General features: G+C 42.0%; 1 protein-coding gene across 1 annotated transcript in view; it reads left to right on the top strand.

Moving 5' to 3' along the window:
* The window catches only part of bicdl1 (BICD family like cargo adaptor 1), a 22,514-nt gene extending 13,342 nt beyond the window's left edge, over nt 1-9,172 (top strand). Inside the window, exons 7-10 of the mRNA XM_023397523.2 lie at nt 523-666; nt 1,205-1,335; nt 2,662-2,782; nt 4,617-9,172. Coding sequence (XP_023253291.1) covers nt 523-666; nt 1,205-1,335; nt 2,662-2,782; nt 4,617-4,793 — 573 coding nt within the window. The 3' untranslated portion in view covers nt 4,794-9,172. The remainder of the gene's footprint in view (nt 1-522; nt 667-1,204; nt 1,336-2,661; nt 2,783-4,616) is intronic.
* Nucleotides 9,173-12,510: the final 3,338 nt, after the last annotated feature.

The following is a 12,510-nucleotide window of genomic DNA, read 5'->3' as shown; positions in this document are numbered from 1 at the left end:
ACATCCAGCTGTCATGCTGACATTGCAATCAAGTAATTTCTCTTTTTAAATACTCCAAAATCACAACTTCCACGCCAGGAACTTTACTGCATATCTGTTCCTTTGTAGAAACTATAAAACCCATAAAATAAAGTGGTACCAAGATGGATACCTATTCTCATAAAGTTAATGAGGTTGCGAAGCTGAAACAACGATAACGCTCTAACAGGATACAGCCTCTGTGGGCTTATTTTAGACATGCAATAATGAACTATATGGGCAGTAGCAGTGCATAGACAGTGAGTGTGTGGGGCGTCGTGTGGTCTAAGCAGGCGCCCCCATGTGTAGAGGCTACAGTCCTCGCTGCAGTTGGCCCCGGTTCGACTCCCGCATTGGACGGCCTTTGCTGCATGTCATTCCCCCTCTCTCTGCCTCCCCATTTCCTGTCTCTCTCTACTATCCTGTCCAATAAAGGCACAAAAGCCCCAAAAATATACTTAAAAAAAAAAAAACAGACAGTGAATGTGTGCTGTGTGTTGACAGGGCTCGCGGCGCAGTGATGAGGAGGCTCTGGAGGAGCAGGTGAGGAAGCTGGGAGAAGAGCTGAGGGAGGTCAGAGTCCTGTACGAGGCTGAGCAGGACAAGACACGCAGCAGTGACGAGGAGCTGCTGCAGCTGCACAGTCAGGTACCGACTCCTCTGACATCTGTGCATGTGCGCACTCATGTAAATCATGTACTGTCTGTGCACATGTTGATGACACATGAGACTTTAACACTTGAGCCAAAGACAAAAGTGTTCGCACCGAGGCTCTGCTGCTAATCACGTGGAAAGCAAACTGTCAGACAGCCCTCATTAATTCAATATCACATCCACTCTTTCTTGGTGCATTAAAGATTGCTCTAAGAATAACATTGTGCTGCAGATTCTCACCAGTTTGTGTGAATGTGATGTATGTTGTTTGTAATGTAGGACATTGCTTCAACCTTGTTTTCTTTCTGTGAGGACAGCTCACTCCTTCCTGTGGGTTTGAGATGCCACCTTACATGATCTACACAAAACACACAGGCCTTATTTTCCCCACTAAACTGGGTCAACTAAATATCTCACGCGTGAGCACCCCCACTGTATAACGCTGCCAGTAAAACCTTGAAGCAGGAAGCAAGCTTGAATTTATGAGGCCTGCGTCTCACAGACCTGCTGTATTCTCCCATGTCACCTGCAGATGGCGCTGCTCTCTGTAGAAATGTGCTCTCTGCGGGAGGAGAACCAGCGGATCAGGATGATGGCTGAAGTCCGAGAACCCAGCGAGCAGCTCCAGAGTGCAATCAGAGACAGAGACGACGCCATAGCCAAGTAGGAACACATCATATGATGAACACTGCATTACACTGATGCAGTTATAACTCCTAATAACACATCACTCTCACCAACAACTGTATAGAGTATGTAGAATGGAGCAGGGGCCGGTTGCACAAAACACCTTAAGTTTTCTACTTAAGTATGACACTTAAGGTTTAATTTCTCCTTAGCTGAGGGAGTTACTTAAGGGTGTTACACAGAATCTCTTAAAAGGTTTCCTTAGTTATGGAAGGTGAGTAATTTACAGCAGTGAAAGAGATTTTACAGCAGTAAAATGTGATTGTTTCCATGGAGACCGTTTATTTGCTTGCCTTAGCTTATGCCTGTTTTCAAGGAAGCGAGCAACATTAGAGGAGTGCGCTGCCATATCCTCCTGTGGTTTGGACAGGAACTTCACAGAAACCTTAAGGAGGAGTCTTAAGGTGTTTTGTGCAACTGGCCCCAGGTTCTCTAAGATAAATATACTGCCCTTATAATATGTAATGTAACAAACCTTCTTAATCAACTCTCAGACTCAATGAGATGATCAAAGGGCAATTCTGGTTTATTACCTCTTGGTTATTTTTTGTAGTTACAATAACACTGTGTGCTAGGTGCTGACATCAGGAAACACAGTGACATCCCTAAAAGACATGATGAAACAGAACACACTTGAAGTCAAATGAACCCCCTCATTTGGCAGAGAGAATTACATTCATTACCCCCACTGCTTATAAATATTCAGCACAGTTTTACAGGTCTCCTTCTTGGTTCAGCTTTGACCCTCTGCACTTGCTGTAGTTGTGCGCTCACAAAGTTTTCCTGTGCAGATAGATAGATAGATAGATAGATAGATAGATAGATAGATAGACTCTTTGTTGTCATTGCATTGACATTGCAATTGTCCTTCTGCACATCATTTCAACTCAGATGAGTTGGATACAGATTATAGACATTTTCATTCTCTGATTCTGCTTAAAAGAATAATTTGATGTTTTGGGAAACCAGCTGATTTCCCTTCTTGCTGAGTTTGTTGAATATGAAGCTAAAGCCATAAGCTGTTAGTTAGTGAACTTTAGAGGTGCTAGTAAGTGGATTTGGTTTTAGCTTTGGAGCTAGTCAGGCTAGCTGTTTCCCTGTGTTGCCAGTGTTTTTGCTAAGCTAAGCTAACTGTCAGACAGACATGTGAGTGGTGTTGATATTCTCTTTTCTCGGCAGAATGAATTTCCCAAAGAGTCAAACTCTTCTTTAAAGATTCATTTTTCATCCATCACCATGTGCAGGAGTTTTTCTGTGCTGGTAGGAAACCTCTAGTTTCTGTGTGTGTGTGTGTTTCTGCAGAAAGAAAGCGGTGGAGATGGAGCTGGCCAAGTGTAAAATAGACATCATGTCTCTGAATAGCCAGCTTCTGGACGCCATCCAGCAGAAGCTCAACCTGTCGCAGCAGCTGGAGGCCTGGCAGGTGGGTCAAAGGTCACGAGAGATTTACTAGTAAAAGCCTAATAGTCCTTCTGTAGTATTTTGGAGCAGCTATTTTAAGATTGCTCCACAAAGAAACAGTGAATTTTGTTAATCCTATTGTCAATGAAATTAGTCAGCAGACTATTACATAATGTCTATAAGAATGAAATGACACTAGCTGCCAGTTTGTCCATGTTCCTTCCCTCCCCTGTCACTTCAGATTAGTGTCAGCGTATTTTAACACTTGCAGAATCTGTGCACATACACTAAACCACTCAATTAACTTCTGAGGGTGTGTGTCAGCTGGTTGGCCCGGATGGGTGTCAGTAAGGAAACATATTACATATGTAGCCTTCGGACACTGTGTGTGTGTGTGTGTGTGTGTGTGTGTGTGTGTGTGTGTGTGTATGTGTGTGTGTGTGTGTGTGTGTTCCCTCCCTCCCCCTCCTCATCCCTAACTAGCAGCTCTTTCCTCTCTCTTCTCCGTGCCCACAGTTTGCCTCCTCAGGGCTCTTTACTGTTTGGCTCTTGTGGTTTCTGATCTAGTGGCCTTTCTCAGCTTCCGTACCACCCTTTCTCCCCTGTGGTACTCCCCCTCCTGCCTTAGAGGTGAGCCCGTGCTGCGCCATCTCGCCGTATCACCCTGCACTAACCCGACTACGCCATGCTGAGCCATTCCATGCCACGGTTAACTGACTCAGGAGAAACGCCCACCCCAGCTCCTTTTCTCTCTGAAACCATTAAACCATCACAGAGAACCATCCAAACCACCACCTCTCTCTCCACCTGCCTGTCTCCTCTCTCCATACACCTGTGTACCCTACATGAATGCTTTTAGGAGATGGGTCCACTGGTCACCTTACCTGTTCAGAGATGATTCACAGACATCAAACACCTCTGTAGCCCCTGTACATCTTAATGCTTGGCTGATCATTTTATATTATTATATATCATCATATTTAATATTTATGCTGCGTTATGTTGAGCGACATTCAAAGTAAGAAGACTTATTGATAAAAGATTAAACATGTTTATTCATATATTAAGTACTGAGCAGCTTGTCATAAACAAACCATCAGTATTTGGTTCAATTTAGAACTTTGAATCATCGAATCTCAGGGGTCACAAGATGATTAACTTGACAGGAAAGCAGAAAAGATTTATTTATGCAACACAAAATTATGTTTTGTATTCAGATTTATTCGTCTAATGACTGAATAATTTTGCCTCCACAGGCAGAAGCCGTTTTCTCTGAGAGAGATTTGGCAGAAATGTCAATCACAAACTTCTTTCTTCATTCTCCTAATGGAATGCAGCCACTGGTGATCCAAAACAAATTGTTATCAGTATTAACTGGTATCATATTTTCATTGTTTTAGTTTTATGCTTCTTTTGTACATATTGCTAAATAATTTTTTTTATCAAATTACCACACAGAAAGTCTGGAGCCAGGTAGAATGACTGGTGAACAGAGGCTAAAAGGCCTTAAAATGAATTTTTGCCGTGGGGCCCCTTAACAGGTTAATCCAGCCAGGATCATTTCTGTGTTTATTTTAACAGTCTCATAATGTAAAACTGCCAGACAGGCTGTTTTTAGGATTACTTGCTATTCAGAAGTAGAACTGACATACAGCCTCATTTGTGAGAGATGCTGAGCAGCAATAAGTGATCTGCCAGGGGTGAGAGGTGGTTGTTATGTCTGTGTAATCAGTAACTAACAGATAAACTGATCAATGAGTCCAGTCCAAAACTTCCTGTAACACCCCACCACATGTCCTCTCTGTGACAAGTCTCTTCTGTCCTTCTCTTATTCACCTCTCTGTCCTTGGCTTTAGGATGATATGCACAGAGTGATTGACCAGCAGTTGATGGACAAGCACCAGGACGAGTGGCGCTCGGCCCCTTCCTCCCTGTCAGGGTCATCGAGAGCCCACGGCGGTCAGTCCTCCAGACGAGCTCACCGCATCTCCGACCGGGACAAGAGACTTTTCTCTTTTTTCAAAAAGAACTGAGCCCTGTCGGACTGGCCCCAGGCACGGCAGACGGACCACCAGGGGACAAGGAGGGAGCGACATCGTAGTACAGGGGCAACAACGCAGCCAAAGACGGGCAGTGGCGCACACTGAGGTTTGGGGGGGGGGGGCTCATTTTGCACTTTATCTGTACCATTACTCTTCTCCTTACTGATTAATTGGTGACTGCTGACAGTGAGAGATGGAAATATAAGAATAGGACTTCCCCAGAGGCTTTGGCTTCAGCCCCTCTCATAGAAAGCTATCGGTCTTACAGAACATGAACAGGGTCACAAAGTTTACCTCCAAAGAGGAAGGTTTCCTTGTAGTGCCTATGACCATCTCTACTAGCCCACTGCCAACTCTGTAGAGAGGGGAACACCATGTACAAACTCTTATCGTATGCATCCCAGTTATCAGGCCAAGGAGTCTGGGGAAAGACAGTTGGGTATATGGGACATTGCAGGATCATGGGAAAAGATGAGGACAGTGGGACAGAGCAGGATGGTGAAGCTGCAGCCGACCGACGTAATCTCTCAGGTTTATTCATTTGGTCAGGGGACGTTCAGAACATGAGGCAACAGCTTTATGTATCAGGACCATGGTGTACTGTATATCTGACAAAACAACTGACAAAAAGAATGCTTATTTTTTTATGGACAGCCATGCAGCTTTTTTTCATTTTACAGTGGGTATTTGCCACGATTGCATGTCCCAAACCCCCAAACCTTCAGTCACAGTAAGATGAAGAAAAACTTTTAAAGCGGTGCTCCAGTAATTTACTTACTCACAAGAGAGATATTAAAGCTGCGCTAAACAATATTTTTATATGAAAAATGAATCAAACAGCTATGTCTAATATGAAAGGGGCCGCCGGTAGTTGACAAACCCACAGAGAATCGCTCCTAGACTCTGTAGTTCGCCTTAGCTCTACGGAGCATTACAGTCCTTTTTTTTAGTTCATTTTTGGATTTTTGGTTTGTTTTTATTTCTTTTCTACAGCCACAACTTTATTGTTTATGGTTCAGTCTCACCAGGCTCTCTCCAACCCAGTTTTCTGCAGCAGGCAGCTCTAATAAACCTGCTATGTGTTTGCCTTGCAGCAACAAACAGCAGACACACAAAGTCATTGACCTGCTGGTGAATATAGTGGAGCATTCAGCAGCTAAAGAGGCAGATATATTGTTCTTAAAACTTAAAACTCCAAATTACTGCTGTGAACAATTATTCGCTAGCATTTGCTAAACAATTTTAAAAGTTGAAATTTGCCTATGCAGCCAGAAAAATCAGTGCAGCAAATTCAAAGCAGCAGAGTTCGAGATGTTCAGTCTTTTAATCCGCAATATCAAGTTCCAAAAACACAGGATCCTACATATCCCATAATGCAACCAATACTCTTTTCATTACACCTCTCCCGCCCCCTCTCCTTTAGATTTCTATTCCTGTTCGTCCCCAAAATCATATCACCGTGATTAAGTTAACAGGACTCTCACATCAAAGTGAATGTATAAAAACCAGCACTTTTTATTTGGACCTGTCTCACGTCCATGGTGAACTCTAGTGAACTCTATGAGGCCTTTATGTTCACCTCTGACATCTGAATAAACCTGTGGGTGGCTGACATTATCGTCCAGGTGATATGTTCTTCTACAGTTCACGTTATATTTAACATTTAAACATTTATCCTTTTTTCAAAGAAAAAAACACTGTCTAGCATCATCCTCATGATGTCAATCATCTTCCTAGTTGACCAAATTTTCAAAATGTTTACATCAGCTTGAGAAGGAGGAAGAACTACTGTATGTAGAAGGCTCATCAATTCTCCAAGTCAATCAGTCAGTCCAGCTCAACAATAACCTGTTGAATTTCATATTGTTGGCGGTGTGTCGGTGTACAGAGACTCCTCTAAACTTCCTCTGCAGTGGTCAACATCTGAGCTGCTTTGGTTCACCACTAAAAGAAAAAGGTCTACCTCCATTCTCATTGCTTCAATACTTCATGGGCACTTTGATTTCTTAGATGCCGGGCTTCCGTTTTAGGCGACATATCTGTATCTCCATTGGTAAAGCGGTATGTATTGACCTGAAATCTCCGAGCATGAATGACTTACAGTGTGGCACAGTGATGTCTCATGTCTGTCTGCGTTTGATCTCGTGTCTAATGCAGCTGTGCAAACCTATGCAGATGTCTTCTTGTCATTTCAGCTGGTTGTTGGGAAGGATCAACCCAAAGAATGATTTTTATAAAAAATAAATAAATAAACAGCCGAATAGGTTTGGATGAAATCAATATATTTATAAGAGAAAATGCATACATTTTGAATGAAAATCTTTTTTTAGAGAGAAATATACCTGTACATTGTTATTTGTAGGATCTTTTTTTCATGTGTGTCCTAACAGTGAGCAGGAATTACACTGGTGAGATGGACACGATCACTCATACCTGTGTTTATTTGACTGTTCGGGTGTGGCAGGCAGTACAACTGGAAAGAGATATTCAGGAGCTCTTCTAAGTTCTGTCCAAATTATTCACCAACAGGATGTGAAAACTACAAGAAGACTCGTGAATCTCAACTTTTAGTCCAAGAGTGCACAAGAAATACCACTCTCTGATAAGTCACCCTTTATAAACAGTTGAGTTGTAAATAGTGGTTTTACTAATGGTTAATAAAACTACTTCTTTATAAGGATTAATAATAAAAACTTTTAGGTTGACAGGTTGTGAACAATCTCTCTGGCTGTTGAGTTACTGATAAAGTCAATAGTCATTTGACTAATTGTTTGACATTTTTAGTCTTAATGTTAAGATAAGGAAACTGTCCTTGTATTTAATGGACAGACATAAGAGTGGAAATAATCTTTTATCTAACTTGAATATATAAGCTAATAAGCATATTTCTCAAAATATCTAACTATTCCTTTAATAGTAATTAATAAAGGAAATTAAATATTATGTCTGTAGTAGTTAATAAACCTTTGCCAAGAGTTTCTTAATAAGCCAACAACAAAAGTTAATCAGCTAGTAAAGTTAGTAAAAGTAAGTAAATTTATTAAGAGGTTTTTGTCGTCCTTTTCCAGGAAGTGAAAGGTCAAATGATTCACTGGATGAGGTGAATTAAAAAGTCAAACTGAGTGTCCTGCTGGAGGAGGTTAAACACCAACCTCAGAGATTTTCACAACTTGAAAACCCAAAATGTGTTTGTATTTTGTTTTTTTTTTTACTTTTATTTAAGCAGGAAAATGTAACAGATTAAAAATGACTGTTTCAGGAGTCCAGGCCAAGATTGGCAGCACCAGGAGCAAGATCAGTCGGAAAACCATCAAATCAGAATTTACCAGAATTAAACCTATGTGGCAATTTAAACAGCTTAAAAGCTTCTGTATCTAAAACCATAAAGTAACCAGGACCAATCCAAAACAATAATGTAATGAGACTAACACCGATTCTAAACCTGAAAACATCAGCAGCCAGAAGAGAGCGGCCAGTTTCTGCCGCAATGATCTGAATTCACAGACGGACACCAAATTCAGTCACGTTAGATCTAATGACAGAACGTACTTAATGATTTATAAACCATTAATATAGCCATTAAAAACTCTGTAAGAAGGGTGCCTCATTAGAAAGTTCTCTCACGGCTCCTGTCTGAAAGGATGTGATCAGAAAAAACAGAAACATGCTCCTCCCACAGGCAGGAACATGTCTCTGTAAAGTGAGTGAAAAAACTGAAATAAGTGTAGTTTGACACTCAGTGGTCCCTCCTCCCATTGGCTGATTGACAGGACAGGTAAGGAACTGCCTGCAGCAAACTTAGATTAAACACCGGTCGCTCCTGCCATATCCAGACTAATTTGTCTCCGTGTCACATTTTGTTGGAAAAACAATTCACTGTAACACACTGGGTTCTGTCCACATTACGTCCTAACTGCTGTTTCTGTTTCCTGTTTGTATGTATTGCTCCAGACTGTCGCTCCGACGCTGTAGACTGTACTGATCCATTTTCCAATTGAAAGCATTTTTAAGACCCCGTCTGCTGCTGCGTCTTTCTGTGGCAAACATCCTGATGCTGCCGCTGTGGGTTGAGTGAGTGTGTGTGTGTCGCAGTGACAGACAGACATACCACTGAGAGAATGTGTGTGTGTGTGTGTGTGTGTGTGTGTGTGTGTGTGCTCTCTCTGTCGCTCGTCTCCACTCAGTCGGATGTTATTTTGGAATTTAGTGCTTTCGGTGGGCTCATTGTGCTCCGTGTGAGTGCTTCCATTCACCACTGACTAACGGCACTGTTTCAGTTACAGAATGCTTCAAACTATTCAAAATATTTATCATGCAATTTTCTTAGCATTTTGGGGGATTGTTTTGTACAAATAAATACTTAAATACAGTCTGCTTGTCTCGCCTGACTTGGCCTGGAAATACAGATGCTTTTCTTCTGTTCTGTCCTCACAGTGTTGGAAATGAGCTGAAGATGCTTCACACTTTCTGCTGAAATGTGAGAACACCATCGTCCACAGAGAATAAATCAATAGCAGGGAGAAGCGATACAACAAGGTTTTTAAAGTATCTACACAATGAGGGCAAGAAATAAAAACATTTTCTCACAACATGAACTAAATATTACATGTTAAACATCCTGTTACATTAGGAGCTTCATCTAGCTCAAAGCGCTGTGTCTTAGTACAGTCTCAAAGAGCTGCTGTATAATGGCTCAGTCGCTTAGTCTTAGTCTTGTTCTTATACTTATTTCAATCAGGAGAGACTTCATTCCGAGTCAGTGAATACACTTTAATTGCCATGTGCAAAAGAAGAGAGGATAGGTGAGAGATGTGAGGGCCATCGTATTTAAAAAGGGGGTGGGGCTGTTTGAAGTATACGAACCCCCCCAGGGAAGGCTGGAGGTGGAGGGGTGGAGGAGGGTCGCAACAATCCGCACTGAAATGACGGCTAACAGCAGGAGAGGGGAGAACAGACTTTACAGTTTGACGCAAGGTCAACGTGATTTGCTGGTTGAGATCGTGGTGAAATCTGATTGGTTACTGAAAACACCTGAAGTCAGCTGATTACAGGAAGTGTAGGTGAGAGAGAGAGAGAACCGTGAATGAAAGAGGCACAAAGACAGTCTTCCTGATTGAACTTACGCTTAGATTCATTTTAAAGGGAATGTCAGGAGCAATAAATGTAGTGATCTCTGCAGCTGATAGAGTTAGAGCTGCATATCCACACATCAACACTGTGTCTGCTGCACTGAGGGCGGAAAGAAGTGAAAGTCCGCATGAGTCAGATTCTCTTTTTTTTATCCTAATGAGGAAACATTTCAGTCTTTACATCCGGCTGTAGTTCAGGAAGGAGAGCAGGTCGTCCACTAATCACAGGGTTGGCGGGTTAAGTCGAAGTGTCCTTGAGGAAGACACTGAACCCTGAACTGCTCAGGCCAGCACCCTGCATGGCAGCATGCTTTAACCATCTTGTCATCTCGAAAAGCAGCCTCGATAAAAGCGCTACATAAATGCAGATATTTACCATTTACACCTGAGTCTAAAGGCAGAAATGTTAATATGAAAATGTTATCAATCACCAGGAGCCAGGAAACAGTTACTGGGAATGAGTTAACATCAGGAACACACACGCCATGTTTCCTTTAGCTGTTTTATTTGTGCCCACCTTTTCAACAGGCGACATTTTGATTTGTCAATGCAGGAGAATCACAGGTGGAACTGATGATGTTAATGATGAATCTGCTCCAGCAATAACTGCAGCGCAGTCATTAATGTCACCAATTACACCGGCGTTAAACAGGAGAGAATGTCTGGGGGGGAAAGGCCGGTTCAGATTATGACTCGAGCCGAGTGGGTTTAAAGTCTTTATTTAACATTGATGCATTGTGGATGTGCATGCATTGGCATGTTTGGTGAAATATAAAGTATGTTTATGTCTTAAAGTTGGGTTTTGGTGTAAGAGCCAATATCAAACATTTTCAAATGACGCTCAGTGATACTGATAATGTAAAATCCAAAGGTCCTGCTCCGTTTATATTCCTCAACAAACCAAGTATGTGGAAGATATTTAGCTCAGGATGTTGGCAGTTAGTGTAGTAGTGAAGGATGAAAAACAGACAGTGTAACATCGTTACTTTGTCTTGTTGCTGCTATGGAGGAATCTTAACTTCCTCTCTGAAAACAAGATGATTCATACTCTACATAAAACTAAATTAAACAGTTTATTTCCAGTTTATAAGAGGCTTCCCAAAAGACCAGTGCACACTTCCATAAAATTTTATTCACAGAAAAAAATAAAAAGACAGGTTCAAAATGAAGTTAAGACCAAGTCTCAAATCATTGACAAATGAGATCAGTCATTATGTGTCAAATATTTATTCTTTTAAAATGTTTATTACTGATTAAATTCATGTAGGGAAAAATGAATAGTACATCTCTTTTTCTCCAGTGTACAGCAAACCACAGCTGACGAGTGTGTTTCAACCATAGCACACGGGGCATGTTTTGCACATGCGCAGTTTGGTGTGCTAATTATGTGTGTATGTTCTATATTGAATATAAACACACAAATATATTTATATATACATACACATTGATGAATAGAAATCATAAAGTGTGAGATTTGATACCATCTTTAGGCCCTGGAGGTCACAGCGACCTCTCGACGTTTATCAGGATCCCAAACCGCCTGCCAGAGTCTGCCCAGAGGGTGAAGACGAAACATTTCCAACAGGATCTTAGCCAATACCTACGGCTCTCTCTCCATTTATTACTCTCCCAATTCAAAATAAAGAAAAAAATATGTCAGTAATAGACATTGTGTGATGCTTCGCCTCTGCGACAAACCCTAGCGGTGCACGTGGAGAGGGAGAGGAGCTCAGGCCCAAACACACTGAGTTCCAGCTGCTGCAGTTCATCCACATTTGTTCTTACATTAACAGTCCCACTTTCTGCCACACTCTCATCATGGACGCCAAAAAACACTATCTGGTAACACTTCAGTTGAACAGGTAGTAGGGGGGTGTGACAAAGAAGAGCAGAAAACAACATCAGACTTTAACATCAGTTAACTGTTGAGAATATTCAGGAAACACAGTAAATCCTTGACAGTCTAAATGCATGTCAGGCATTACCTTTTAAATACCCCTTCAAACAAAGTGTTACATGTTCAGAAACCAAGGGCAATGAGTCTGCTATGGATGTGAGGTCACCGCGATGACTAAGAGAGGCCAGTTTCCAGAGTAAGAGTCTCCTCGTGCAGCGTGAGTGACCGAGTACAGGAGGCGAGTCCGTCGCTGTGAGAGGTGCTGATATGTGGGTGTCGGGTGGAAGAAGGCCGGTGCTGCAGAGATACAGAATAAGAGGGTGGGAGGGTGGGAGGGGGCTTAGCCCTTAGCGCTTCTTGGAGACTCAACAGGGTCCAATCAGACCCTCATTCACCCTGCCTCTGGGCCGACCAGGGGTCACTATGGCAACAGTCCAATGAGAGGCGCCACTGAGCTCCTGATAATTTGTTTTCTATTATATTGGCAGTATCTTTAAAAAAAAAAAAAAAAGTGGAGGAAAAGGTTTAAAAGCATAGTAAGACTGCAGTGACCGGTGCTGTCAGAGCTGAACGTCTGAGAGCTGCAGGAGTGGTTCAACTGCTCTGCTGCACTTGAACAAAAGGACAAAAAAGAACAAAATAAAATCAGTTATCGTTGGCTCAGCACTACTGGGGGTTGGGG

The sequence above is a fragment of the Seriola lalandi genome, unplaced genomic scaffold (assembly GCF_002814215.2).
Source record: "Seriola lalandi dorsalis isolate HSWRI2012SDOR001 ecotype SW California unplaced genomic scaffold, Sedor1 jcf7180002054883, whole genome shotgun sequence".
NCBI classification, from domain to species: domain Eukaryota; kingdom Metazoa; phylum Chordata; class Actinopteri; order Carangiformes; family Carangidae; genus Seriola; species Seriola lalandi.
The sequence above is the reverse complement of the archived record's forward strand: the minus strand, read 5'-3'. Positions and strand labels throughout refer to the sequence as shown.